Source organism: Delphinus delphis, chromosome 2, assembly GCF_949987515.2.
Source record: "Delphinus delphis chromosome 2, mDelDel1.2, whole genome shotgun sequence".
Classification (NCBI taxonomy): domain Eukaryota; kingdom Metazoa; phylum Chordata; class Mammalia; order Artiodactyla; family Delphinidae; genus Delphinus; species Delphinus delphis.
Genome location: NC_082684.1, coordinates 86,119,066 through 86,143,887, shown reverse-complemented (window position 1 = coordinate 86,143,887; position 24,822 = coordinate 86,119,066). Strand labels below are relative to the sequence as shown.

At 49.4% G+C, this 24,822-nt stretch overlaps 1 protein-coding gene across 7 annotated transcripts in view; it reads right to left on the bottom strand.

The window, feature by feature from the left end:
- CAPN3 (calpain 3) overlaps nucleotides 1–24,822 on the bottom strand; it is a 48,293-nt gene that overhangs the window by 2,648 nt on the left and 20,823 nt on the right. For 2 of the 7 annotated variants that reach the window (XM_060005068.1, XM_060005071.1), the window contains exons 2-14: nucleotides 21,422–21,491; nucleotides 19,802–19,920; nucleotides 18,174–18,307; nucleotides 17,249–17,417; nucleotides 14,130–14,213; nucleotides 13,158–13,243; nucleotides 10,924–11,001; nucleotides 9,980–10,140; nucleotides 8,598–8,767; nucleotides 8,254–8,265; nucleotides 7,386–7,594; nucleotides 6,586–6,626; nucleotides 262–335 (exon numbers count right to left, since the gene is read on the bottom strand). In XM_060005068.1, the coding sequence (XP_059861051.1) occupies nucleotides 262–335; nucleotides 6,586–6,626; nucleotides 7,386–7,594; nucleotides 8,254–8,265; nucleotides 8,598–8,767; nucleotides 9,980–10,140; nucleotides 10,924–11,001; nucleotides 13,158–13,243; nucleotides 14,130–14,213; nucleotides 17,249–17,417; nucleotides 18,174–18,307; nucleotides 19,802–19,920; nucleotides 21,422–21,491 (1,407 nt within the window). Of the gene's footprint in view, nucleotides 1–261; nucleotides 340–1,316; nucleotides 1,431–4,806; nucleotides 4,825–6,585; nucleotides 6,627–7,385; nucleotides 7,595–8,253; nucleotides 8,266–8,597; nucleotides 8,768–9,979; nucleotides 10,141–10,923; nucleotides 11,002–13,157; nucleotides 13,244–14,129; nucleotides 14,214–16,267; nucleotides 16,415–17,248; nucleotides 17,418–18,173; nucleotides 18,308–19,801; nucleotides 19,921–21,421; nucleotides 21,492–24,822 lie in introns of all 7 variants that reach the window. The other 5 variants (XM_060005069.1, XM_060005070.1, XM_060005066.1 and 2 more) reach the window with 4 other exon arrangements.

Sequence of the window (24,822 nt, the reverse complement as noted above, 5' to 3'; positions counted from 1 at the left end):
TGTCGTGGGGAAGCAGGGGCTCTTCTGAGGAAGACACACTGCAGCCTCAGCTGTCCAGACTGCAGTGGGCAGCTCAGAGCCACCCAGTGGGTGTGTTGGTCAAAAACTCGAGGACTTCACTTGTGGATTTCTGCGCTACACTCATACACCCTGTTTCCACCAAAAGCCAAAATGACCTCTACTGAATCATAATGAAATAACTGGCAAATTGAGCAATTAAGGAGAGGAGTGTCTGTGGGAGTCGGGGTTGGAGGTACTCACGTCGCCTGCTATCTGCCTGAAAATGTTCCCGAATTGCTGCTGTTCCTCACTTTCCTGGTCAGCGCTGCTGGGCTCTGACTATGGAAGCACAAAGGAAAACTGGTTGGTGAGGACCAGGGAGATGGACAGACCCGAGAGGAAAGTTCCTCTGGACTGAAGGAGCCAGGTGCCTAAAACAGCCCTAGGTGGCAGCAGGAGCTGGGTACAGGGCAAATGCTCTTCTTTCTCAGCTGAACCTGGTGATCTGGAGTGAGGATCGTCTAGGCCCAGGTGAGCCTTCACTCCATACCCCCGCAGCTCAGACATTCTAACCAGAGGAGGTATATTAGCTCTGCAATCATGTAGACAGCCCTCTTGGTCCTCTCCCCCCATCCCCACCTGCTAGAGCCCCCTCCACTGTTTTGAGCCTGACCATCCCAACCAAACCAGCCCCAGCAGGACAGAGGGGGCCAGACCAATCTGATAGCTCCAGCTGCCTCTGTCATCAAGGCCAAATCTTCAGAGGACCCTCCTCCCCTCCCCACTCCGTTGGGCACTACAGGATAGAGATAGCCCTGGATTTATCTGTGGACTTTTGCCTCTTAGTCTATAACCTCCTGTAAGCTTTATATGACCACCTCTCCCCCATCTAACACCGTCCCCTGAGCTCTGGAGGACTCCATTTCTGGTGTCATCCCCCTTTTCCACTACTATTCTTTATCCTCCCCATTGTTAATGACACCAGGAAACAGGAGTTGTTCCATCTCAAGCTGCTTCTGTCTTAGGCTTTGCATCCCTCTCTCTTTCCTGGCTGGATGGGCTCCAGCGGGGAGGCTCGGCCTGTCCTTCCCAGGCCTAGGACCAGCTTGGTGTGGCAGCCAACCCCAAGACATTCACCCAAGCAGCATCCCAGATTTTAGGAGAACTTGATGAGAGAAAAGGTCAGTGGGACAAACCCAAACCTCTAGATGTTAAAGGGACACCCCACCCCTGTGGCCCCTCCAACCCCCATGCACCCCAAGAGGGTAGACCTCAGTTGTGTGTTGGCTACCCCATTCGTGCACATGCTCGGAAACCTGTGGGGATTTCGCTTGCTTATCAGGGCTTGTTTTGTCTTTGCCCTCCTCTGATTCCTGGTCCACACCCAGCTCCTTGTTGCTGTTTGCTCTGTCTGAAACGAAGATGATAGGCTGGAGAGAGGAGGGAAGTAGGGAGGGGGCAGGAAGGAGACAAGGATTACTGGCTGAGCGGGCACAAGGAGGCAACCTCCCTCCTGGACCAGCTTTGTCCAGTGGAGAGGGAAAGAGCAGAGTTGGGAGTTCCTGAACCTCCGTTCAACCTCCATCTCTGCCACTAACAAGCTGTGTGACTTGGGGAAAGATGCTAAGTCTCTCTGGACTTCAGTTCCTTATCTCCTCATGGTAGAATTATGAGGATTAAGCAAGGTAGTTACTGCACGTGAAAATGCTAAGAATGCTAAAAGCAGCATGATCTAGTGCAGTGATTTTCAAGTATTTTGTAGATTTTTTTTTTTTCAAATGGAAGCCCTGTTCAAATTAAATTTCCCCAGAAGTCATTAAAAACAGAGCTTCTCTGCTTGATGAAGAAGGCAGAGCTCTTTTCCCTCAGCATCCCCACATCACCGTGGCAGCTACTGAGGCACCTCCAAGGAGCCTCTAGGACTCGGCAGAGGACGCATTGAAAAAAGGACTCTGATTAATGGCATGGTCAGTGAGTGAGGTCAGAACACTTGGCTGGCGTCCCAGCCATACCCCTCACATCTGAGAAATATCCTCTGGACTTGGTTTACTCATCCATTAATGGGGATGATAAAACCTGCTTTGCCTTTCTCATTGGGCTCTTATGGGGATCACATGGGATACTGAATGTAAAATTGTATTGCAAAAACATTTAAGATGCTACACAAATATAAGGGGTATTTGCCAGACATGCTCATGCAAGTGAGGAGGATATAAAAGGGTGGAGAGCAGCTGCCATGCTGTGCCAGTACTGGTTGGTGTATACATCCCACAAGGAAAGCCAGAAGAAAAAGGCTAGGCTGATGGCTGCAGGGCAGAGAGCAAGGGGGCAATCAGAGTCTCTCAGAGCAGAAATGGAACCTGACCGCTGAGTCCCCATTTGCCTTTCCATACTGTTTGTCTGGGACAGCACAAATGGACAGACCTATGGAAAGAGCTTCCCTGGCTTTGGCTCCCAGCAGGCCCCAAGTACCTTGACTTGCTCTGCCTTCCAAGCAAAGGGTCTTGCTCAAGTAACTGATGGTTGTAGGGAATCGCAGAGCAAGTGGGGCTCACAGTCTGAGGCGGGGATGTGTGCCCATGGACATGGTGTGGCCATGGGGCACCCCTGCCAGGCACACATCTTGGGGCCCACGTGTGGGTCTGGGCAACACAGGCAATAGAGTATAAGGGGCCTGCACCAGAGAGCTGAGGGCAAGAAACATGGGTTTCGGAGCAGACAAATACAATTTCCAGTTCCATTAGTTGTGTGTCCTTAGGCAAGTACTTCTGAGTCTTTATCCTCATCTATAAAAGGGGAATCATAACAGCACCTACCTTGTAGATACTGTTGTAATGAAAACAATGTATATTTTACCCCCAGCACAGGGCCTTAATATGCAGTGTTAGGTGCTTAGGTGCTTGAGGAATCTCAGCTCTGGTCTGCATCAGCACCAGTGCTCGGAGGACCCCTATGACGGATCCTTCCAGACGCTGTCATGAACACTAACACCAAACCTTGTCTGATAGCCTATGGCTACTGCTCCGTGGGCTTGAGGATGCCCAAAGGTCAGTCATTTCTGGATGGCACTCTGGGTGGTCAAACCAGAATTCTAAAAGGGGCACCGTTATTGTGGGCACTACCACCCTGAAGGCTATGGGGAGGTTATGGGGTGAATGGAGCAAGGATGAGGTTGTAATCTCGAGCTCCAAAACCACACAAGGGAAACAGTGACCTTGGTCTCAGATGGAAGCTTTCATCTGAGGCCCCTGAGATGCTCTTAGCACACATGGTCACCTTTAGTGATGGTGTTCTTACAGCAAAGTGGTCTTAACCAGGACACCCGGGAGGGACTATTCCTTAAGACCCAGGAGGGGAAGCTGCCCAGGTAGCTCTCCTCATTTCTCCCCTTTAAAGCAGTCACGTTGAGCAGCTCCTCTGGGGCTGTGCCAGTGAAGCTTCTCCTCCCCTTTCCCCTTTGCCGTCTGGACACGCACAGCAAGCAGAGTCCATCAGGGCCTATGACTTAGCGGGGCTTAGTTCAGAGAGAGAGGTCACTGTCTAGGAGGGGATTTGCAACAGGCTTCACCTGGAACAAGAGCCCTGGCAGTGACAGCCCCTCTGGGCGTCCTCACCGCCCCTTCCGCAGAAAGCTAAGAAAAAAGGAGGAGTGGGGAGCAGGCAGGGAAATAGAGGGGGGAGAAGGAGCCGTCCTGTCTGCTGAGCAGGCAGCTGGCATCACAAGGCCCTCACTCTGCATGGAAATCCTCACACAACTCTCTCACTGTCCCTTGAGGAACAGAACCCATTGCCATTACCCGCAAGAATCAAGCCTTGCTTAGCTTAGCCAAACCGGTTTCTGAAAAAGAAGAGGTGCTCCTTCTGGTTTGTGCAGGACCCCCATGTCAGGCCCATTTTCACTGGAGGGCCATCCTCTCCCTCCCTCTTATGAGCGGGCAATATAACGTGGTGGTTCAGAGCACGGACTGCAGAGCCAGACCTCCTGGTTCCAGCCAGACCTCCTGGTTCCAAGGGCTGGTTCTGCCACTTACTGGCTGTGTGGTCTTGGGCAAGTTAGTCAATCTGCCTGTACCTTTTCTTCCTTTGAAAATGGAGATAATAGTAGTACAGGCATACCTTGTTACATTGTGCTTTGCAAAAATACTGCCCTTTTACAAATGGAAGGTTTGCGGCAGCCCCGTGTTGAGCAAGTCTATCGGTGCCATTTTCCCAACAGCATTTGCTCACTTTGTGTCTCTGTGTCATTTTGGTAATTCTTGCAGTATTTCAAACTTTTTCACTATTATGTTATTTGCTATGGTGGTCTGCAGTCAGTGATCTTTGATGTTACTACTGTGACTTGCTGAAGGCTCAGATGATGATTAGCATTTTTTAGCAATAAAGTATTTTTAATTAAGGTATGTCCTTTAGTTTTAATGCTATTGCACATTTAATAGACTACAGTATAGTGTACACATAACTTTCATATGCACTGGGAAACCAAAAAATTCGTGTGACTTGCTTTATTCCGATACTCGCTTTATTGTGCTGGTCTGGAACTGAACCTGCAATATCTCCGAGGTCTGCCTGTACCAATCTGACAGAGTTGCCGTGAGGGTTGAGAGAATCCATGGAAAACACCTAGAAGAGTGCCTGGCACGTAGCCTCCGCTCAGCAAGCATTAGCTATCGTTGCTGTGTACCCACAGATGCCACAGGAGCTCAGGGAAGGAGGTGGAGGGCTGGGGGGAGGGGGCAAGTCCAGTGCACGCATGCTCATGCGCACGCACACGCCGTGCTCTCTGCCCACTCACCCTCTTACACCCACCTTGGTTTTTTTCTTCTTCTGCACAAGGAAAGGAAATGATAAATGCAGAATAAGTGAAAAGCAAGTTCCCAGAAAACCCAGTGGCTTTTGGCTTCCCTGTGACCTGGTCCTCAGTGTGGGGTGAGGTTCCAGGGTCCAGAAATCCAGGTCACATGGAGCCAAATGGGCCTGGAGGGTGAAAGGAGAAGAGACTTCTCCAGGCCCAGAGACTGGCGGCTGCTATGGCTTTGCTTCTATAGTCCTATAGGCTATTGGACGTGGCCAAGGAAGGGGATCTTCTGGCAGATGTTTTGTATCTTTTAATGAAGTTGGTTACTAAAACACCAAAAAAAGTGGCTCACCCAAACTGGCCTGAAAATGAATTTTATTTGACTTACAGAGTTTCGGGTTTTGTTTTTTTGGTAAAATTAGAAGGTCTGACAGGCTGCACGGGCCTGTGACCCCCTGTGACAGCAATCCAGTGAGCTGGGAGCAGCAGCTCTCTGCACCCTCCAGATTGCTACAGACACCACCACACCAGTTGTCTCTCCGACACTGAAACCAAGTGTCAGTTGAGAACTACAGGCAAATATACCAGTGTAGGGACACCAAAACCCCCATGCCTGCCTGCTCCACTCAGGTAGGTGACCTGCCAGTCCCCGTAAGCTTTTGAGTTTGCAACGCCTGATAAATACACTGATTACTGACATTCAAAAGATGAGACTAGCACCAAATGCACTTAATACTAAAACCAACATCTGTGATAATTCAGAAGGCACTTGGAGATCTGCCACTAGCACAGGGTCAGGATTAGAACCATGAGTGTCACTACCCAGAAGATGACTCAGTGGGGCATTTGCCCTCCTCTTATTGGCCCAGGACACACCCACAGAACACAAGGGACAATTAATTAGCCAGAGCCCAAAGTCCAAGGCAGTCACAAGACTCCTCAACACAAGGAGACCCCAACACACACCAGCTCTGTGCATCTAACCCTGGGTCTCCCACCCTTTGGGGGGGACAGGCCTTGGCATGGGATGGGGGAGAGAGCCTGAGTCTGGGCTCAGAGAATCTGGATGTGAGTTCCAGCCTTGCCATTTACGAGCTCTGTGAATTCAAGGGAGCCCTTTAACCCCACTGAGCCTCTGCTTCCTTATTTGAAAATCAGGGAGAATGACCTTATTATTACATCTCAGAAACCTTGCAAGGATCAAGTGAGATGACACATGTGAGAAGTACCTTGTAAGATGTAAAACACGCGAACAATAATCACCATTTAAGGGCCCGTGCTTTGCCAGACCCTTCATGTACATGATCTCATTGATTCAAAGCTCACAAAAGCCTTGCAAGGCACATATTACCATCCCTATTTTACAGGGTAGGAAACTGAGTCAGACGAGTTACATAACTTGTCTAGGTCACAGAGCTGGCAGGTGGAGGACCCGGGTTTTGAGACTCCAGAGCCAGTGTAGGGCTGGTTTTTTTCTATGTGAGATTCTAACTCAGAATCCAGAGCTGGCTGCTGCTGTTGTCATCCCTTCCTGTGGCCTTGATCCCTCCCCCTAATTATTCAAACTGCTGCTCCTTCTAGGACTCTCTTCTGTCCTTCTAGCCCCTGGACTAAGTAAATATCCCCAGGACGTAAGTCCCATGACTTCAGGCCATGCCGCACAGAAGTTGCAGTAACGCGGAGTAATTGCTCTGCACACCCCAGACTCCCACGTCCCTCTGCTGATACCCACTCTCTCCTCCATCACCAGCCTGTGCCCTGGGCTTTCTCACACGTAAGAGCCAAACCACTTACCACTGGCCGATCCACGGAGATTGTATTCTCAACTTCCCTGTGAGGAACACAAACATGAGGGTATCTCAGTGTCACCAGGAGTAAGTAGGAAGCACAGAGGGGATTTGCTCAGGCCACCTGGCTTCTCAGAGTCAAGTTGGCACTGACCTCAAGAGAACCCCAGGAACTAACATCCTCCACCACAGGTATCATTCCCTGCAGCCAAGTGCAGACACAGGGCTTCTTGTTGGCTTTGTCCAGATTTCCCCAAATGCATTACCCAGCCACCTATCCATGGACCTTGTGCTCCTTTTAGGGACAGAGGTCAAAGTGGCAGGACCTATGAACTCACCTCTGATGACCAAGAGGGCAGGATGTGGCCTTGCTGCCCTCCCTGGTCATCCTAATCCTAAAAGTTCAATCAACCCCAACTGTTCCTATCCCTCTTCCCACTTTATGTTTTCTCCTTATCACTTATCTAAATCTAATATACTCAGTATACTTTTTCCTGTACATTGTCATCTCATGCTAGAATGTTAAGCTCCATGAGGGCAGGGATTTCCTTCTGTTTAATTCACTGCTGTATCCTCAGTGCCTAGAGGAAGAGTGCCTGGGACATAGTAGGTGCTCGATAACTATCTGTGGGATGGATAGATGTAGGGGAGAAGTGGCCAGTGGCTTGGGAACAGGAGAAGAGGTACAGCCTGGTCAGCATATCCCAGGACTCCTGGAGGAGACCTGTCCAGCTGCCTCACACCTCTGATCTCTGGAATGGGCCATGTGGGCTCTTAGGGGGAAAAGCCAGGCTGGGACTCACTCAGAGAGGTTCCTCTTTTCAGAGAAGACCCGGAGGATGAATTCCCCCTCCTGGTGGGGCTCGTAGGTGGAGGGCACAATGACGTACTCGCTGGGAGGCAGGCGGAAGCGCTCAGACACCTCCCGCATGTTGATGTAGGTTTTGCTCCTGGCCTTGGAGGCGTTGTACAGGAAGAAGTCCTTCTGCAGGTGCTGCTTGTTCCCGTGCATCTGAGGGAGAGAAGAGCCCAAGGGACCTGAGCCCCTCGGTAGGGACGCCCTGTCCTGCTCAGTCCTCCTCCAGGGAGTCCTCCCTGCCGATTCCCTGGTCACCCATTTCACAGTCATGAACCTACCGACTTCTGATTCCTAAGGCCTCGAATAGTTCAACATCCCTGGAGCTCCCTACTCCATCCATATCCCCTTCCTTTTCTGTTGTGATCCAGGAGTGAGTGTCAACTCTGGCATCCCCCACTCAGGGCCACTTACCAGAACTGCCACTGCTTAGCTCCAGATCACCTCCAGGCTGGGGAAGGACCCCAAGGAGGCAGGGGGAGCTGTGGCTGGGGTCTGAGGGAAGCGATCCCTCCACCCCAAAGAGGGCAGTCAGCCTCAGAATGTGTCTGTGTGACTCTGTGTGTGAGTGTGAGCGAGTGTGTGAGTGTGCGACAGTCTCTGGCGGGAGGGGTGAAAGGGCACATTGTAGGGGCGGTGGTCAGGAGGCCATGCAGTACCCTGAGGCCCTGACTCTGGAGTTGAGTAATGAGGGCAAGGCCCTCTCCTATCGTAGTCCTGCCCACAAACCCCACAGGAGGCTCCCCGATGTGCCACAGGTGGACACAGGCCCTCAGGTAACACTGCACGCACTGCTGGCTGCTCCACTTCTGTACCTCTTTGGGAACCTTGGGGAGAAACAGAAAAGGAAGGTGCTCAGATTCTGTGATTTCAGATCTGAATGGGGATGGAAAGCTTGCCAGAAGGGCATGCTAGCAATCATAGAGCAAATGCAGGGGTCTGACTCCCCGTGTAGCTACCTGGAGAGCCCTGGCCCCCCTCCACCTCCCCTAGACGGGGGGTTTTTTCCACTCATTACAAACTTCTAAGAGGTTCTGACACAAGTGGGCCTGATATCAGGAGTTTGGTGGGGTCATGGGTATTGGGGAAGCCGGGGGACCCCTCGGGAAGCCCCCTGAAAGCCTCCTTCCTGAAAAGGAGCTGATCAGGGACGGCGCACCTCATAGATGGCGAAGCCGATGGTGAAGAGGTTGGCCCCCAGCTTCCGGTCCTTCCGCCGGTTCTTCTGCATCAGGGCCACCAGGAAGCTACAGATCACCTCGGACTCGTCAGGGTCGTCATCCTCCTCCAGGAGCTTCAGACGGTACTGAGGGTTGGTCCAGAAAGTGTCTGTGCCCCGCAGAAAGGAATTGTACATTCAGATCTGCCTCTCAGAGACAAGGCAGGATGATGGGAGATGAGACAGAGGGAACCTATTTATCTCTATCCCACCACACCTAGGTGCTCAAATATGTACGGAAAAAAAATGATCCAGGCATTTGTCTAATTATTTGGTGTGTGTGGGGTAGCCTTTACACCTTTATACAGATGGAGCTGCACTGATGCCTGCGTGGCTCCTCCTTCGTCTCTGAACTTTCATTCTCTGTCTTTGCTGATGGTTTCACTTTCCTCACCTCTCTCGTCAGTGTTGTTGGTCCCTGGGATTTGGTCCTAGGCCTCTTCTCTCACCCCATCATTCTACCTCCCTAGGCTGTCTTATCAACTCCCACTTTCGAACTGCTCCTTGCATGCTGGTGACGCTTGAGCTGCAGATCCCAGCCTCAATCTCTCTCTTGACTCTCTCCCTTTGTCCCTTTTATCTTTCTTTTTTTCTTCCTCCCTCCCTTCATTCCCTTCTTCCCTCCTTCCCTCCTTTCCTTCCTCTCTTCTTTCCATCCTTTCTTCCTTCCTTCCACAAATCTATATTGAGTCCCTATCGTAGAGTCAAGTACCATTCTTATCTATGCATCCAGTTCTCTATCACACATCTTCACCTGGATATTTACAGGTGCCTCAGACTTCCCATGTCCCAAAGTAAACTCCCCTCCCTCCCCTCCCCTCCCCACAACCGACTCCATCCAAAAAAACAAACAAAAAAAATCACCGATTGTTTTTCTCTTGTGTGTTTCATGTTACCTCCCTGGCACCATGTGCTCAGGCCCCCAGAGTGGGAATCTTGAAGTCGTTCTTCCATCTCCACATCACCCAGTATTGCCTCCCCTCAACCTGCCCCATCTCCCCTCCATCTCTGCTGCTCCTGACTTGGCCTAGGCTTTCCTCATCTCTGGCTTGAATTCTTGCAGAAGCTGCTAACTCAGTCCTCCAGTCCCATCCTCAGCATTATGAACACAATCCTGTTCTGACATAATAACCTGCTTCAAGGTTGTTACCAGCTCCTTAATGCAAACTCCTCAGCATGGAGGTGTCCTCAGTAAAATGGGGACAGTTTAATAAGATAATGTGTGTCTGGGACTTCGTAGAGACTCAGCAAATGCTAGTTAGTACTCTTCTACCTGGAACTTGTTCTGCTTGGACCCTTCCCCCATCCAGAGCATCTCCCACCTGGGAAGTTGCGGCAGCCTCCAGCAGAGCAGCCCCTCACCCAGCGGCCCTCGTTCACGGACACTGTCCAAGTCTGAAGCTTGTCGGACTCCAGGGCATCAGCTGTGAGGTTGCAGATCTCCAGCTTTGTGAAATGGTAGATGAAATCGTCATAGGACATCCTGAGAGGTTGGAAGAAGAAAGAGACCCATATGGGAGGCTGGGAAAGGTAAGACTCCAGGGCTAACACAGCACAATGAAATAGTCCAGAGCCACTTGGTCATGATCCTAGAGGACCCTGTCCTTCCTTTTTAGGGTCAGTACTGTCAGTTCTGATGTATCCCTTGCAATAACGACTCAAACTTGTGTGTTCTTGATGGGAGAGCTTGGCAGCAATTCAGTTCTCCAAAGTGTTACTGTGTGCCCCTCCGCCGGGCTCAGGCACTGGGCCAGGGGAAAGAGAGAGAGTTGGGGAAGGACAGACGATGAAACAAGCAATTTGAAAGGTGGTGAGTATCACAGATAAATTAATCACAATCCTGAGGAAAACAAGGGGATCCTGAAGAAAGTTCCCTTTAATCTGAGACTTGAAGGCTGAGTAGAAATGATCAGAGTGAGGGTGAGGAGGGCGTTGACTGAGCAGAGTAAGTAAAGCTTCCTCGGCTCAGGAAACGGCCCCGCGGAGGCCGGGAGGGAGCAAGTGGCTGGAGCAGCGTGCGTGGTGGAGGGGCACAGAGAGGTGGGAGCCACAGCGTGCTGGCCCGGTCCTGGGCTCAGTCATCGCCATGACTCTTGGGCTCCTCTCAAAACCTCAGTCTTGCTGGGTCTCTGGCTGGATTTGGAGAACAGGGCCCAGATGTCCCAAGGGCTGGAATCTGACGGCCTCTGTCCGGGGATGGAGGCTTGAGATTTCAGCTCCCACCCCGTCCCTTACCCTGTAGGGTCCTCTTGGGTCCTGGACTCACCAGAACTCTCCATCCTCCGTGACCTGGTGTTGCAGACGGGCCTTCTCGTTCTTGTCCACAAAGCTCCAGTTCTTCCAACTGGAGGGAGAGTGGAGGAGTTAGGGAAGGAAAAAGAAAGGGAAGGCCTGGTGTGAGTTGGGACAGGAGGTGTCAGAGAAATATGAATAAGTTCAGAGAATAGGTCATCTCCAAACTGCAGCCAGTGTGAACCATCGAAATGCAAATCTGATCTAATACCCTCAGTGTAAAACCCAATAATTGCTTCCCACCATCCTCAGGATTAAGACCACACTTTTTGAATGGTTTATAAGGGCTTGACTCTTCTCTGGCTGAATCTTTAACTGTTCCTCACACTTTAAAGTTAGGAGTTGGGCTCTGGAAATAGGTAAACTGGGATTTCAATTTAATCATACCAGTACTAGCTGTAACCTTGGGCAAGGTTACTTCACCCCTCTCAGCTTCTGTTTTCTCAACTGCAAAAGGGGAATGATTATATCACCTACTCACAGGGCTGTGATGAGCAAGAAATGAAATAACGCATGCAAAACTTTTAGAACAGACCCATCATCTAATAAGTAACTGTCTGAGTTACTGAGAGAAAGACCAGACATGTAAACTTCTCCTTCCTCCTGCCACCCCACGAAACATCCCAGTTTTATGTTTTAAAAGGCTGGGCGGTTTTACACACTCTTTCTCCCGAAGAAGGAGGAAATAAAGCACATTTGTGTTTCAGGCATGTGGAGGAGAATGAAACTAAACGAGTTTGGAGAGGTAAGGGATTGAGGAAGTGCTTGGAACCAGGGACTACCTACCGGAGGGGAAGTGGAGATTCCTGAGACCAGCAGGAGGGGCACAGTGGCGGGGAGTTGGGGGGAGGGTCTCCTTGTGTGACTGAGGCTGGGCCCCACTAGTCAGTGACCCCTGCCATGGAGGTGTTGGCAGAAAGTGAGTTAAGGCCGGACACCAAGATCTGAGACTGGAGGACACAGCGAGGGTCCCTGTGGGTGACTCGGGTCAGTGGAGTGGACAACTGATGGGGCACCGAGGGCCTTTGCAGAGCAGAGAGCCCAGTTCAAATGCCACTCCCTCCAGGCAGCTTTCTCCCTTCCTGTCCCACCCAGACCAGGAGAAGGGCTCCCTCTCTGTGACCCGTACCATAGCATTTCTCTCAACGACTAGTGTTTTTCTGTCCTTCCCACTGGACCTTAAAGCCTACAGGGCAGGCCCTGAATCTCTGCGTTCATTTCTAAGTCCCCAGACAGTAGCATGGGGCCTGGCACGTACTGCACACTGAGGAACTGGGGATTTGTCGCACGGATAAGAGAAGGGAACGGTAAGGAGACCAGGATCAGCACCTTATCGGTCTACTGAGCGAGGCTGCCTGCTCACGGAAGGGCCCCAGTGCTTAGACCTGTGCTTGGGATTCAGTAGGTGCTCAGCGAATACTTGCTAAGTGAATGCATGGCCAAATGAACCAGTAATTACGGTGCCCTGAGATGAGAGGTATGTTGAGGTAAGCCAGGGGCTGAAGGACACACACAGCCTGGGTGTGGTCCTTCCCAGCTGCTGAGTCCTGCTTTCCCCGCCTTGGGAATAAAGGAGCTCCAGGGCCTACTCTCCAACCAGAGAGGCGGAGTCAGGAGCCAGCGATTGGGGTGGGACAATAGAGGCTTTGTGAACATTCTGCAGCCTTCATAACAGCTTCCCCAGGTGTGCTATTTTTGCTGCCCCCAGTCACTTGCTCTCAGTGATAAGCAGTACAGTTCTTGCAAAGGGCCTGTGCATCTCTTTATGGGGATAGTGAGGGAGAGGAAATCTTAGCACTGGTTAGGCGCTCTCCTGACACAACTGCATTTTCTCCTCATAACAGCCCACCGGGTAGGTGCTAATGTTGTTCCCATTTTACAGATAAGGCAACAGAGATTCCGAGAAGGGAAGTCACCTGTCCAGTCCAGACTCCTGCATCAAGACTCCCCTCCTGCCTGGACCTAGCCCAGGCTTTCTAGGCATCTTTCCTTTCCAGACAGTGGCCATCGGCAAGCTCTCTGGATCCCAGGTTCCCGTGGCTCTGCTCCCAGCCCTTCCTGAAGCCCACGTCCCCTCTTCTCCTCTGCGGATCCTTGGTTTTAAGGGTGATTTTAGACCAAGCATTTGTAGTACTCTTGTGGCTCGGTACCCAGCCCTGCCTTGCCCCAGGCCTTGTTGTCCCCTATTCGTGGGGTCCCCGCACCCACCTGTCACTCCAGGAGCCATTCCACTCCACCTGGCCCCAGGGGTTCCGCAGCCGCACCAGCTTCACTTTCTCACCCTTGTACAGGGCCTTGAGCAAAGAGAAAAAGCTTTCTCCCTTTGGGCCCTTTCTGAAAGGGGGTCTTCTGTCTTGCCCTGAGGGCTGGGGTGGGAGTGGGGAGAGAATCCTGTACAGGGGCCTGTCCTGCCTGGCCCCGGTCAAGGACACTAATCACAAGTGCCCTGTGGAATGGCAGGGTGATGGGTCAGAACCTTAGGGCTGAGTCTGCAGGAGTCAGGCTTGGCCACCACCTTGCCATCTTCTAAGAAGTGATTTTCCCAGCGAACATTGGGCCATTCAGAACTTTGGGAGAGGAGGCAGGGAATATAATGTAGGGCTCTGCTAGCACAAGGTGCCTCTATGTGAATTAGATAAAACGCCCCTGCTGGCTGAGGAACTATAGAAAATGTCCCTTCCAGACGGATCAATGAGAAAAAGGGGCCCTTCCTCCTGTCTGCTGCAGACGACTGCCCCTCTCTGCCCATCTCTGTGAACAGGGCACAACTCGCCCAATTGTGCACAAGGGGCCTGACAAGGTTCCTGTCTGTGACGTGACCCAGTGAAGGCCAGACATCCCAGGGGGAGCAAAACCTTGGAACTGACCATGGAAAACAAGGAACACAAGAGCCCATGATATCAACTTCATAAAACCAAAGTGCTTTCTATTTGTTCTTTGGAAATGTTGGGGCAATTGCTATCTTTAGCACTAAAAACAAACATAAACTGAGCACCATCTTGTGGCAAGATCCACCTGCCAGTCCCAGTGGTCTCCCCCAACCCCAGGCGCTCGGCCTGAGTGCCTGATTGGAGGCAAATTCTACAGATGTGAAGGGACACAGAAAGCCAAGTCCTGACTTCGGGAGGTTCACCCAAGTAGCCCCTCAAGTCCCGTCCCGCCGAGTCCCGCCAGACTCACCTCCTCCAGCCCAGTGACTGAGTAGGCGTGGCCTTTGACCAGCCCGCAGGCCATTCTTGTCTCGTACTGAACTGGAACAATCGTCTGTGGAGTGAAAACCAGACAACCTGTCAGGGGTTGCTGCCTGAGACAAAGTTCACACTGGTTCATGTCCTGGGTTCTGCGAGGACGAGGACTCCTCCGCGCCCTGGAAGTGTGCCTCCCAGCCATGAGAAGGCCCTCACTAGCCCTTTCAGAGAGCCAAGAAAATGCAGCCCAGACAAGTGGTTTCCCCAGACCGTCGGAGAGCGACATGGAGCTGGGGCACGAGGTGGGTGAGAGCGTGCCTGGCCCTCCTTTTTTGATCCCTTGGGGTCCTGGAGGAGGAAGTGGGGGCAGATGGAGGCTGCCCTGGATTGGGCTCCCCTTCCCCTGAGCCCACCCAGGGTTGACTATTCCTGGAAGAGAAAGGGATTGGGAAAAGGGGGTTAGACGAAACATGTAGGTCTAACCCTTTATCCTCACATCCCCTCACTTCCTCCACACACCCCCCACCCCAGAACACACTCAAGAAATCAAAAGCGCCCAGGGAGAGAATTCTGAGGCGGCCAGAGGAGAGTCCTGCTGAAACATGACCGTGCCTCAGGGAGCAGGGGTAGCTCTTCCATTTGAGATTTGCAGCCACAGGAGATCCTCGGCAGAGGGGTAGGATCACCAAAGCCCAGTGAGCCCTAGACGGATCTCTGTGGCTTCACTTTGCCTGATAGCATAACAGCTTTAAGAGGAGCAGCCTGGAGGGCCCTTCAAGGTGAGGGGTGTGTGGAGGGCCAGGGCTTTTTGCATCTCAGCCTCTTCCAGATTCCAGTCTTTATAGGACCCAGACCATGCTGAATAGAGAGGGAGGGGGGCAGGAGATGCGTGCATCTCTCAGTTCTAGGTGGTGGGGGCAGGGGGGGGGGGAGGGAGCCACTTGAAATGACTCTTGTGGCATTACTTATGCATACCTAGCTATTGCACTGCTAGCCATCTGTCCTAAGGAAATCATCATGGACAGACACAAAGATGTATCTTATAGGATGTTCGTCGTAACATTTAAACGTAATAGCCAAGAACAGAAAAAGAAAACAATCTAAATTCCCAATAATAAGGTATTGGGTAGATAAATGATAACTTATTTGCATGGTGGAATATTGTGCAGCCACTAAAAAAAATGTTAGAGGAGACACATTAAGAATATAATTCTTGGGCTTCCCTGGTGGCGCAGGGGTTGAGAGTCTGCCTGCCGATGCAGGGGACGCGGGTTCGTGCCCCGGTCCGGGAGGATCCCACATGCCGCGGAGCGGCTGGGCCCGTGAGCCATGGCCGCTGAGCCTGCGCGTCCGGAGGCTGTGCTCCGCAACGGGAGAGGCCACAACAGTGAGAGAACCACGTACCGCAAAAAAAAAAAAAAAAAAAAAAAAAAGAATATAATTCTCATTGCCACATTAGGAATATAAAGCTAACTGAAAAAAGCATGCTGCAAAGAGGTACATACAGTATGACAGCTATTTTAAAATAAAAATTTAGATTCATAGTATGCATAGAAAAATACTAGAAGGACGTATACCAAACGTTATTATCCTTAGATGGGGAAAATAATAGCTTAATTTTTCTTCTGCTTTACTCCATGGCACATATTACTTCTAAAAGTACTAGAATATAAGCTCTGGGGCGGGGGTGTTGGGGGGAGACTGCTTGTTCACTAGAATCCTAAACAAAGGGGAGAGAATTTTCTGTGTTTGCTAGAAGACTACCTAGTGCCTAGTAGGAGCTCAATAAATATGTGTTGCATACATAAATGAACAAATTAGAAGCAGAGAAGTACTTTAAAATGAATGAAGTCTCTCTTGTATTTCTGTCTGTTAATTCGTTATCAGAGAAACTGCCTGGACCATGGAGTTTGAAGGACCTCCCACAGAGATTCCCTCCAAAAGCTGCCTCCCGCACCTTCCTCAGGAACCTTGGAGAGGGCAAGTTATTCCAACCCAGACCCTTGGAAGGCCTCAGGAGGAGCCTGTGTGAGGTGCTGGCTGCTGAGGAAGGTCTGACACCACATACAACAGGGCTGGGTCATGCAGGTGGGAGGGATGGTCAGCCCTGACGATCAGAGGCGTACACACCCGGGTCGGTCTGTCATCTGAGAATCCCTCAGGGATGAGGTCTGAATCCCTGAGATGCGAGTTATTCATATTCCTCACCATCCGCTCAATCAAGTCCCTCATGTTCAGACCAGAAGGAGAGGTTCCATAGGTCATGTTTGTGCCATCCTGAGGCCCGACGGGGAGGGCAGGGGAAGGGGCGGGAGAGAAAGCAAACAAAGGAGGGTGATAGAAAGGGAAGGAGAGAGAAAGAAGGGAGGGGACAGACAAAAGAAAAGAGTAGAGGTAAGTAGAGCATGAATGCAGAAAAGATGGAGAACAGTGATGCAGAAAGAAAACGTTCATCCGTGGGTGCTTTATGCTGGCTTATCTTCCCAAGCTTCCCATCTACTGGGTGTACTAGGAGAGGAAGGAACAGGAATTTAGCTTGGGGCTCTTCTTCAGCAATGGAAATCGCCAAGACTATTTATTATACATTGAGCAGCCCCCAGGAAAGGTGTGTCTCCTGGCCAGTCTGCCATTCCCTTACTCTTGGCTCTGGTCTCAGTTCACACCACTTTGTTGCACAGGCTGAGTTTCTCCCAGATTACAACACAAAGTCCGTATCCCAAGTGAGAGATACAATCAAAGCTCAATGACTGGGAGGCTTTCTTAGGGAACTGGTGGGCTCAGGTCCATAAGCCAAGTCTGTGGCCAGCTTAATAGTGGCATGCTGGGACTGAGAAACACTGACCACAGAGGCCTACACTGACATAGGCCTCTGGACCTATTTCCACCTAAATTCCAGGGCTTAGAATGTCGTTGCTGAATATCTTCATTGAAAATCTCCACAAACTCTTCTCCCTTGAGAAATTCCCAATTTTCAAAGTTGAGAACCAGTTCCACCTTCCTAAAACAGTAGATTCACCCTGTCCCAGAGGAAAGCCCTCTGCTGCTAGTCACTGGGTAAGGCTTCCCAATAGTTGGCAGCTTCCTGCCCTGCATCCCACACCCTAGACTTACATCAATGGAGCAACCCATGAGGGAGCCCCTCTCGATGGCTTTCTTCATGATCTTGTACATGTCTCTGGGAGCATCCTTGATTTCAAAAAACTCTGTTACTCCTCCTGTGAAGTCCTCCATGGCCTCTGTAGTGTTCCCACCTTTCAGGGCTTCGTATGAACCATGGAGCCTTAGAGAGAGGATGAAGACCAATCTGGGGTCACAGGGTTCTAGGAAACATGACCCAGGTACCCCTACCACCAGAATTTTACTCTTTGGTCCTGTGATGTTGTCTCATCCAGTTCACCAACAAGCCTGTAAGCTGTTGGAATAGGTACTATGATTCCCTTTCTTCACAATGGAGAAACTGAGCTCTAGAGGCTAAGTGACCAGCTAAGGCCACAGAGAGGAGAAACACTGGGATGGAACCCACTATTCCCACTTCCTGATGCTTTCCACTATACCCTGAACCTGAGGTAGGGCTCTGTTAAAGCCATTAGTAGCTGGGGTGGGGCTTCTAAGTTTAGAGACAACATGGCTTTATTAATATATTGCAAGCTCATGAGGTGGAGCCAAGCCAGACTCTGGGATCTGAGCTCCAAAGATACAATGCGCTCATCTAGGATTCGCAATGCCACCAAGAAGGCAGGATTAAAGAGCTCACTACGAGAAGCTAAAGCTAAAGATTTCCTACACACGTCTTATTTCTACTCTTAGTGGTTTTACTTAGAATCACCGCTGCCTGGACCAGATCTTCTCTGACTTTGTGTCACAGTTGAAGACACACACACAGACACACACACACACACACACAGACACACACACACACACACACACACACACACACACACACACACACACACACACACACACACACACACGGGCTGGATTTTGCAGTCCACCTCCTCGCCTCTAGCCCTGCCTCTCAGTCTAAAGTGCTGCTTACTTAGCATAAGCCTTCTCCAGCAGAGCGCTCCAGAACTCATTGTGGTGGTTGGATTTGGTGAAAACCAGTTCATTGTTGTAAGTCGGCAGGCAGTCATCAATAACCACGTCCACCCAGTCTCCATAGCGCCAGAACTGCACAGAAGCGTCAAGCACAGAGTCACATCCTCAGATTACCATTGGGAAATGTGTCCCTACCCCACATTCCTTAATACCAAGCACCTTGGGTTTGGAGTGTGTGACTCTTTCTCTAACTGGACTGGGAGCTCCTTGAGGGCAAGAAGTGGTTTACAAACCACCCTGTCTTCCACCCAGTCCAGCTCGGTATGGGGGATGGTAGGCGCTCCCTACATACCTGAGGGCTTGAGATTTTCCTTTTCCTGCTCTGTAAGTCTGGGGTGTGGCTTAGGTATCAGTGTTTTTAGGCATCTCAACTGATCCTGATATGCAGTCAGGGTTGAGAACCACTGGTCTAGGTGAAGATGATGTATGATTTCTGTATTTCTTGATGACAAATAAGGTAGAAATTGCTGCTGAAGAAGAAGGATTGACGTGGAAAAGGAAAGTGACCCAGAATATACTCTGGCTAAAGCAGGAACACTGTCCAATATTCTCAATTCTGGATGATGTTCTTTTTTGAACAAATCAGTTTTGACCCAAGAAATCCAAATGTAGTTTAATTTCCTTCTAATGACATTTTCTCCCTTACGGACAAGAGGGCAAAAATCTATCTGGTCTTTGTGTTTATGATCCTTTAGATATCAGACCTTTTAAATATTTGAGGGAGGTGAGTCGCTTGATTTTGAAGAAACAAAATTCAGGGCCCAGCTGCCTTGCCTGAGCTGGGACGGCAGCAGGACACTGATCCTGAACGTGCAGAGAAGACCCTTTCTGAAGTCTTCAGTCCTGGGAGAGGAGATCAACTGATGATCTGGGTCAGCCCAGGACATTTGGAGCCTTAAGGGCTGGAGACAGATTGATGCCTCAGAACCCCAATATCTGCTAGATGCCCACATACGAAGCTCATTTCAGTTCTGGGCCAGCACAGGGTTTGGCTCTTTGCCAGGACAGTTTGGATCCAGAAAGTTTCCAATGGCTGAATTGATTCTGGAACCAAAAGACTCATTGCGGGGCCGAAGCAGAAGCCTGGTTCCCAGATTAACCAGACTTTTCTTCCAGAGGCTGGAAAGGGTGCGTGATAGTCTTGGTATAGACCTGTGTTTAAGGGACACAAGTAAAAAGGAGCTGCAGCTGTGGATGGGATTGCCTTTACAACCTAAAGGGCCCTCTGGATTCCCAGTGCTAGTATCTTAGGGATTTACTTGAGAAGGGCTGCCAGTAATAACACAGAAGCCAGCCAGCTGGAGAGGAAAAAATAGACCCACAGGTCAGCAAACAGGATATCCTCCAAACTTTCTGGGGCCTAGCGGAAGGTGTAGGGGTTTGAGGGTAGGAAGAGATAAACAACTGCTTCCTCACAGGCTTGAGGCCTGAAGGGGATCACTGCCCACATCCATGGCTGGGAGGGTGGGTGGGAACCTTTCCTGGAGCCACTGGGAAGTGAAGGCAGGGAGACCAGTGGTGAGTAGACAGCAGCTGGCCCTCTTAACTACACTCCCTTGACCTCACCTGGAAGTGAAAGATCCCCGCGTAGTTTTCGGTGAAACTCTGATCATGGGGTATGACCCGGAAAAGCAGTCGCTTGTTCAGGGTCAGGCAAGCGATGGCTGCGAGAAACCAGCAGTCCCCTGCAGGCAAACACGCGGCACAGGTCACGGGAGGGCCCACACCTCCAGGGAAGACGGAGACTCCATCCCCATCGGCTGCTCTACTTCTCTGGAGAAGGGCGTTCACTTGGCATTCACTGTCCCACTTCCAGATCTGACCTTACAGAGGTGTCAACCCAGGGAAGGAGTGTGACAGCAGTCTCTGGACCATGTGATCAACAGGGTAACTTACTCCCTTGTGACTGGCTTTCCTGAAAGCTGTAGGCAATTCCTCTGTCTGCAACATAAGCTCAGACCTCCATTTGGACCTCAGTGGAGATGGGGCAGTAGGGGTCATAACTGGGTCATTCTTTCCAACACCCGCAGGAAATCTGCCTGCCCTGTAACTTTGCAGTGTGAGTCCATTTCCCCTTCGGACCTTGGCAGAGACTGAGCATCTGAGAGCCATCAGTGCAGCCCATTTGTATTGTAAGGAAAGCTGGCTAGTAGTTGGAGGCGGCATCTTGCCCTGTGTATGTGTGTGTATGCGTGTGTGAATGCCCAAGGGGCAGGCCTGGATCACTAACAGAGCACAGACTATATACAAGGCCTTCGTTGTGCTCTGTGGGATATGACAGCATCTTTGAGACTGCAGAGGGGAGGCTGAGAGCTGCCACAGCCCTCCTGCCACCATTGGCCCCCCCCCCCAGACCCCCCCCAGGCAGCCAGCCTCTCCTCTGAAACAGGCCCAGATTATTAGCTTGCCCAGGGCTCTGCAGGCAGTCTTCCCTCGAGTGCAGGAACTCAGATATCCAAAACTTCTTCAGCCTCTCCTTCTGGGGCCAGATTAGCCAAATTCATTTGGTCTTGAGTGCCCTTTTCCCACAAGTTTTAAACTGTGTTTGTCGATGTCTCTCCAACTTTATTTCACAGAGCTTTCCCACAGTCCATACCAAAGATAATACTTCCCGAACAAGAGGCTGAGACAGAGGAAAGACTGGTGAAGCAGACAAGCTAACCAACCAGACAGAAAATTGGACGCTCATCCACATGGCAAATGTCGTCTTTGTTGAAAGACTCCTTTAATATGAAGCTATTCTGGGGCAATTTCAACAAGAGTTCGAGTTACAAAAGCACATTTTGTGAGCATATAGATTCCATGTGCCCAAGGGACACGCGTGGTACATGGACAGTTTCAGAGCTGACTTCTAAGGAAGGTGGGTACAGCTAAAAGCAGGGCTTTTGTCTCGCTGAGTGGGGTGTGTGAGTGTCCTGGAGACTCTGGAGAGGAGGCTGTGGAATGAGGCACACCTCCTGTGACACAAGGCAAAGAACTAGTGAGAAAGGTGGGAAGGACAGAAATTAAATGAAGCAATCACCAGCGCGTTGATAAATGAGTATAAGGTAATGTTATCAAAACCTCCTCCCCCCAATTCATTAAAAGCAAAAACAGGTTATTGTCCCTTTACTTACTGTGAAAGGATCACACCTTTTAATCACCCCTTGATTGTTTGGCTAGATATGACCCGAGGGACTTTCCTACCTAGATCTCCTTGACAGATGTCAGTTCTGTTGGCTCCGCCAATGATAAATCGGGGATTCTCACAAATTTCCTGTGAAACAAAAAGGAAATAATAATAGTAGCAGTAGCTATTATTTACTGAGGTCCATACGTAGTACTGGCATCACATATCAAGAGTTTTACACACACCACCCATTTAAACCTCCAAAAACAGCCCATGAATTGGATACTATCATTCTTGTTTTTCAGATGAGGACACCAAGGCTCAGAGAGGTTAAGAAACCTGCCCAAGGACACACAGCTAGTAAGTGAGAGAAGCCAGATACATGGCTTCTTTTCCCATTGTTCCACACTGCTCCCTCACACTGATATACTGTCTGAGTAAAGATGCACCTTGAGAGTTAGGGCAGTGTCATTACTGTCACAGCTTTGGAGGGACAATAGAAAACATGGCTCTTGCTTTTTTATTTTTTTCTCTGCCAGGGAAAAGAGGTACAGGAAGGAAAGTAAATATCTTTTTCCCCAAGACATGGTAACATAGATATTTAGTATCAGCATATGTCCCAAGGGCCACAGGACTTGAAAGCTGGGGAGAGCCGAGGGTAAATTTGGTGTGGGCCTCAGAGGCCTCCCCATCTGTTGGCGGGTGCGTTCTTTTTTTTTTCTGGCGGGTGCGTTCTTTATTCAAGGTAACCCAATAGGACACCCCTGGCCTGAGCAGTTTTCAAATCCAGGCACTGCCAATTATGTGTATTCCAACAGAGACCAACAGAGGGTGCTCTTGTTTTTGTTTGGATGTGTCATGCTTTGGGTTTTTTTTGGCTTTTTAAAATTTTTTTATTATTTTTTATTCCTTGGCTGCGTTGGGTCTTTGTTGCTGTGCGCGGGCTTTCTCTAGTTGCAACAAGCGGGGTCTACTCTTCACTGTGGTGCGCGGGCTTCTCATTGCAGTGGCTTCTCTTGTTGCGGAGCATGGGCTCTAGGTGCACGGGCTTCAGTAGTTGCAGCATGCAGGCTTTAGTGGTTGCCGTGCGTAGGCTCAGTAGTCATGGTGCGTGGGCTCTAGGGCGCGCGGGCTTCAGTAGTTGTGGCGCACGGGCTTAGTTGCTCTACAGCGTGTGGGATCTTCCTGGACCAGGGCTCAAACCCATGTCTGCTGCATTGGTAGGCGGATTCTTAACCACTGCGCCACCAGGCAAGTCCCCATGCTTTGTTTTTTAACTTTTGAAATAATTGTAGATTCTGTGTTTTTGTTTTAACACCGTTCTTCACAGCTTCGAGAAGCTTATCGCAGTGACACAGCCCTCTCCTTCTGTCTCCCCCATCACAACAAGCTGGTATACTCACATGAGTTGAAGCTCCCTGCACTCAGGAATCTCTCTCTCCTACTAGATGGAAAGTCAGTCATGCTTAGACCACACCACACACACATCCCGCCTGAAGTTCTTAATCAATGGAAGGATAAACCCAAAACAATAATTTTTAAAAAGGTTACGTATAGGAGAGGGAAGGATTAAGGGGGTGAATATAGGGATGGAAGTAAAACTCTGAATATAACTGTTTGAAAATAGTTTTGACTTAGGAATCATGTAAATTTTATAGAATTAAAAGCCAAAATTAAATACAATTTTAAAAAGCAATCTTTAAAAGCTGAGAGCAAATTGAAGCAAAGGAACCAAACGGCTTATCAAATTGATGGCATGGCCACACACATAAAATGAATTCTTTCAAGTGACTTAAAATATAAAATTTTGGTTGTTTATTCCTTTTGGGATATAGCCTAAGGTCAAAAACCAAAACCATAAAGAAATGTGAACCATAATAAAGAAAAATAACATTGTTATTACTTCAGAACTTTTACATGTAGGATAAGGTAAATAAGAATGTACATTAATGTCATTAGGAACCAGGATATTTTTAGTGTAAAAGAAAATATGTAAAATGATAAAACTGAATGACTTAAGTAACAATCCTGCAATGTTAAAGTTGAATTGGATATATAACTCATGATTTATTTTTGTCTCCCTAGAAAAAATTTTCTATCTCTCTGCACTAAAACAAAAGAAACAAAAAAACTAGAAGCAGTAAAAATCTAGCAGTAAAGAAAACATCAACATCCGGAATGTGGTCTTTAAAAACCATTTCCCACTAATAAAATATAAAACTCTCATTATTCCAAATAAGAGTCTTTCCTCTTAACAAAGAAACCAATTAAGGTATAGTCAACATATGTTATTTTTGTCTCCCCAGTGTTTTGCCTCCTTAAAATACATACCACTTTCTCCTGGCATTACACCTCAATTTTCAACTGGGGAGCAGCACCACTGTCAGCCCATGTTGTTCTGGTGGGCTTCCTTCTTCACCCAGATCCAGATGGCTATTAAGGGCAATTAGAGTGAGAGTGACTGGTTCAGGGATGGGCACATGACCAAATCTGGGCCAATGAGATATGGGCCAAGACTTTCGTCGTAACTATTGAGAAAGAAATACATTCTCCTCTGGGAGTTACTAAGCTGGTGGAGTGTCAGCCTGAAGCTGCTGGTGGCCATTTTTGCCCCTTTGTGAAGTTAGCCCACTTGAGAATAAAGATAACTCAGAGGAAGCAGATGGGGGAGTGGGTGGAGAGGTCGGAGATGATAAATAGACAGACAGGTAGATAGACAAATAGATGATATTAGGGATTGTGTCTTGATGACATTGTTTGAGGCCTGGATTCAGTGTGTCTAAACCTGATCATCACTTTTGAACATTCAAGTTATAGAGCTTTTTTTCGGTTTAAGTTAGTTTGTGTTGGGCCTCTGTTACTTGCCAGCTGGGACACTTGACCACTGAATGTCATGCCCTGTTATAAGGAATATATTATAGAGTAACTCAAATACTAGAATTATAGCTACACTTTTTAGCTGTCACAAGGATAGATTTCTCTCCTTGGGTCTATAGGTACAGAAGCACACCTCATCTCCTCACCTGCCACCAATTCCAGGGCTGACTACTTGGAAAGGCAGTAGCAACTGCACTGCCTTCTCTTCCATCTGCTTAGAGGTCCAGGTATTTGAATGGAGTTACATTTTTTGCAGTAGTAGAGATTCCCCAATATACTACATTTACCTTTAATACTACCTCAGCTAAATTCACCAAACATTAATTGAGCTTCCAAGTATGCACAGGGCTGGGGGATTTAAGGATATAATAAAAATAGGAAATCGTCCCTGCCCGCCCTCCAGGAAACCCTCAGCCTAGGGACCCTCAGTTGTTTGTCCTCGTGAGAGATGTCTGTTTGGTGAGGGTCAGTTACCAAACTTGTTGAGGGTTAATTCATAGAACAGCTAGATTTACCTAGATACCCCTTCCCACCACCTACTTTCCTGGAGTATCTGAGATCTGTTTTTGTTGGTTAATATGAACAAAGGGTAAATTGTCCT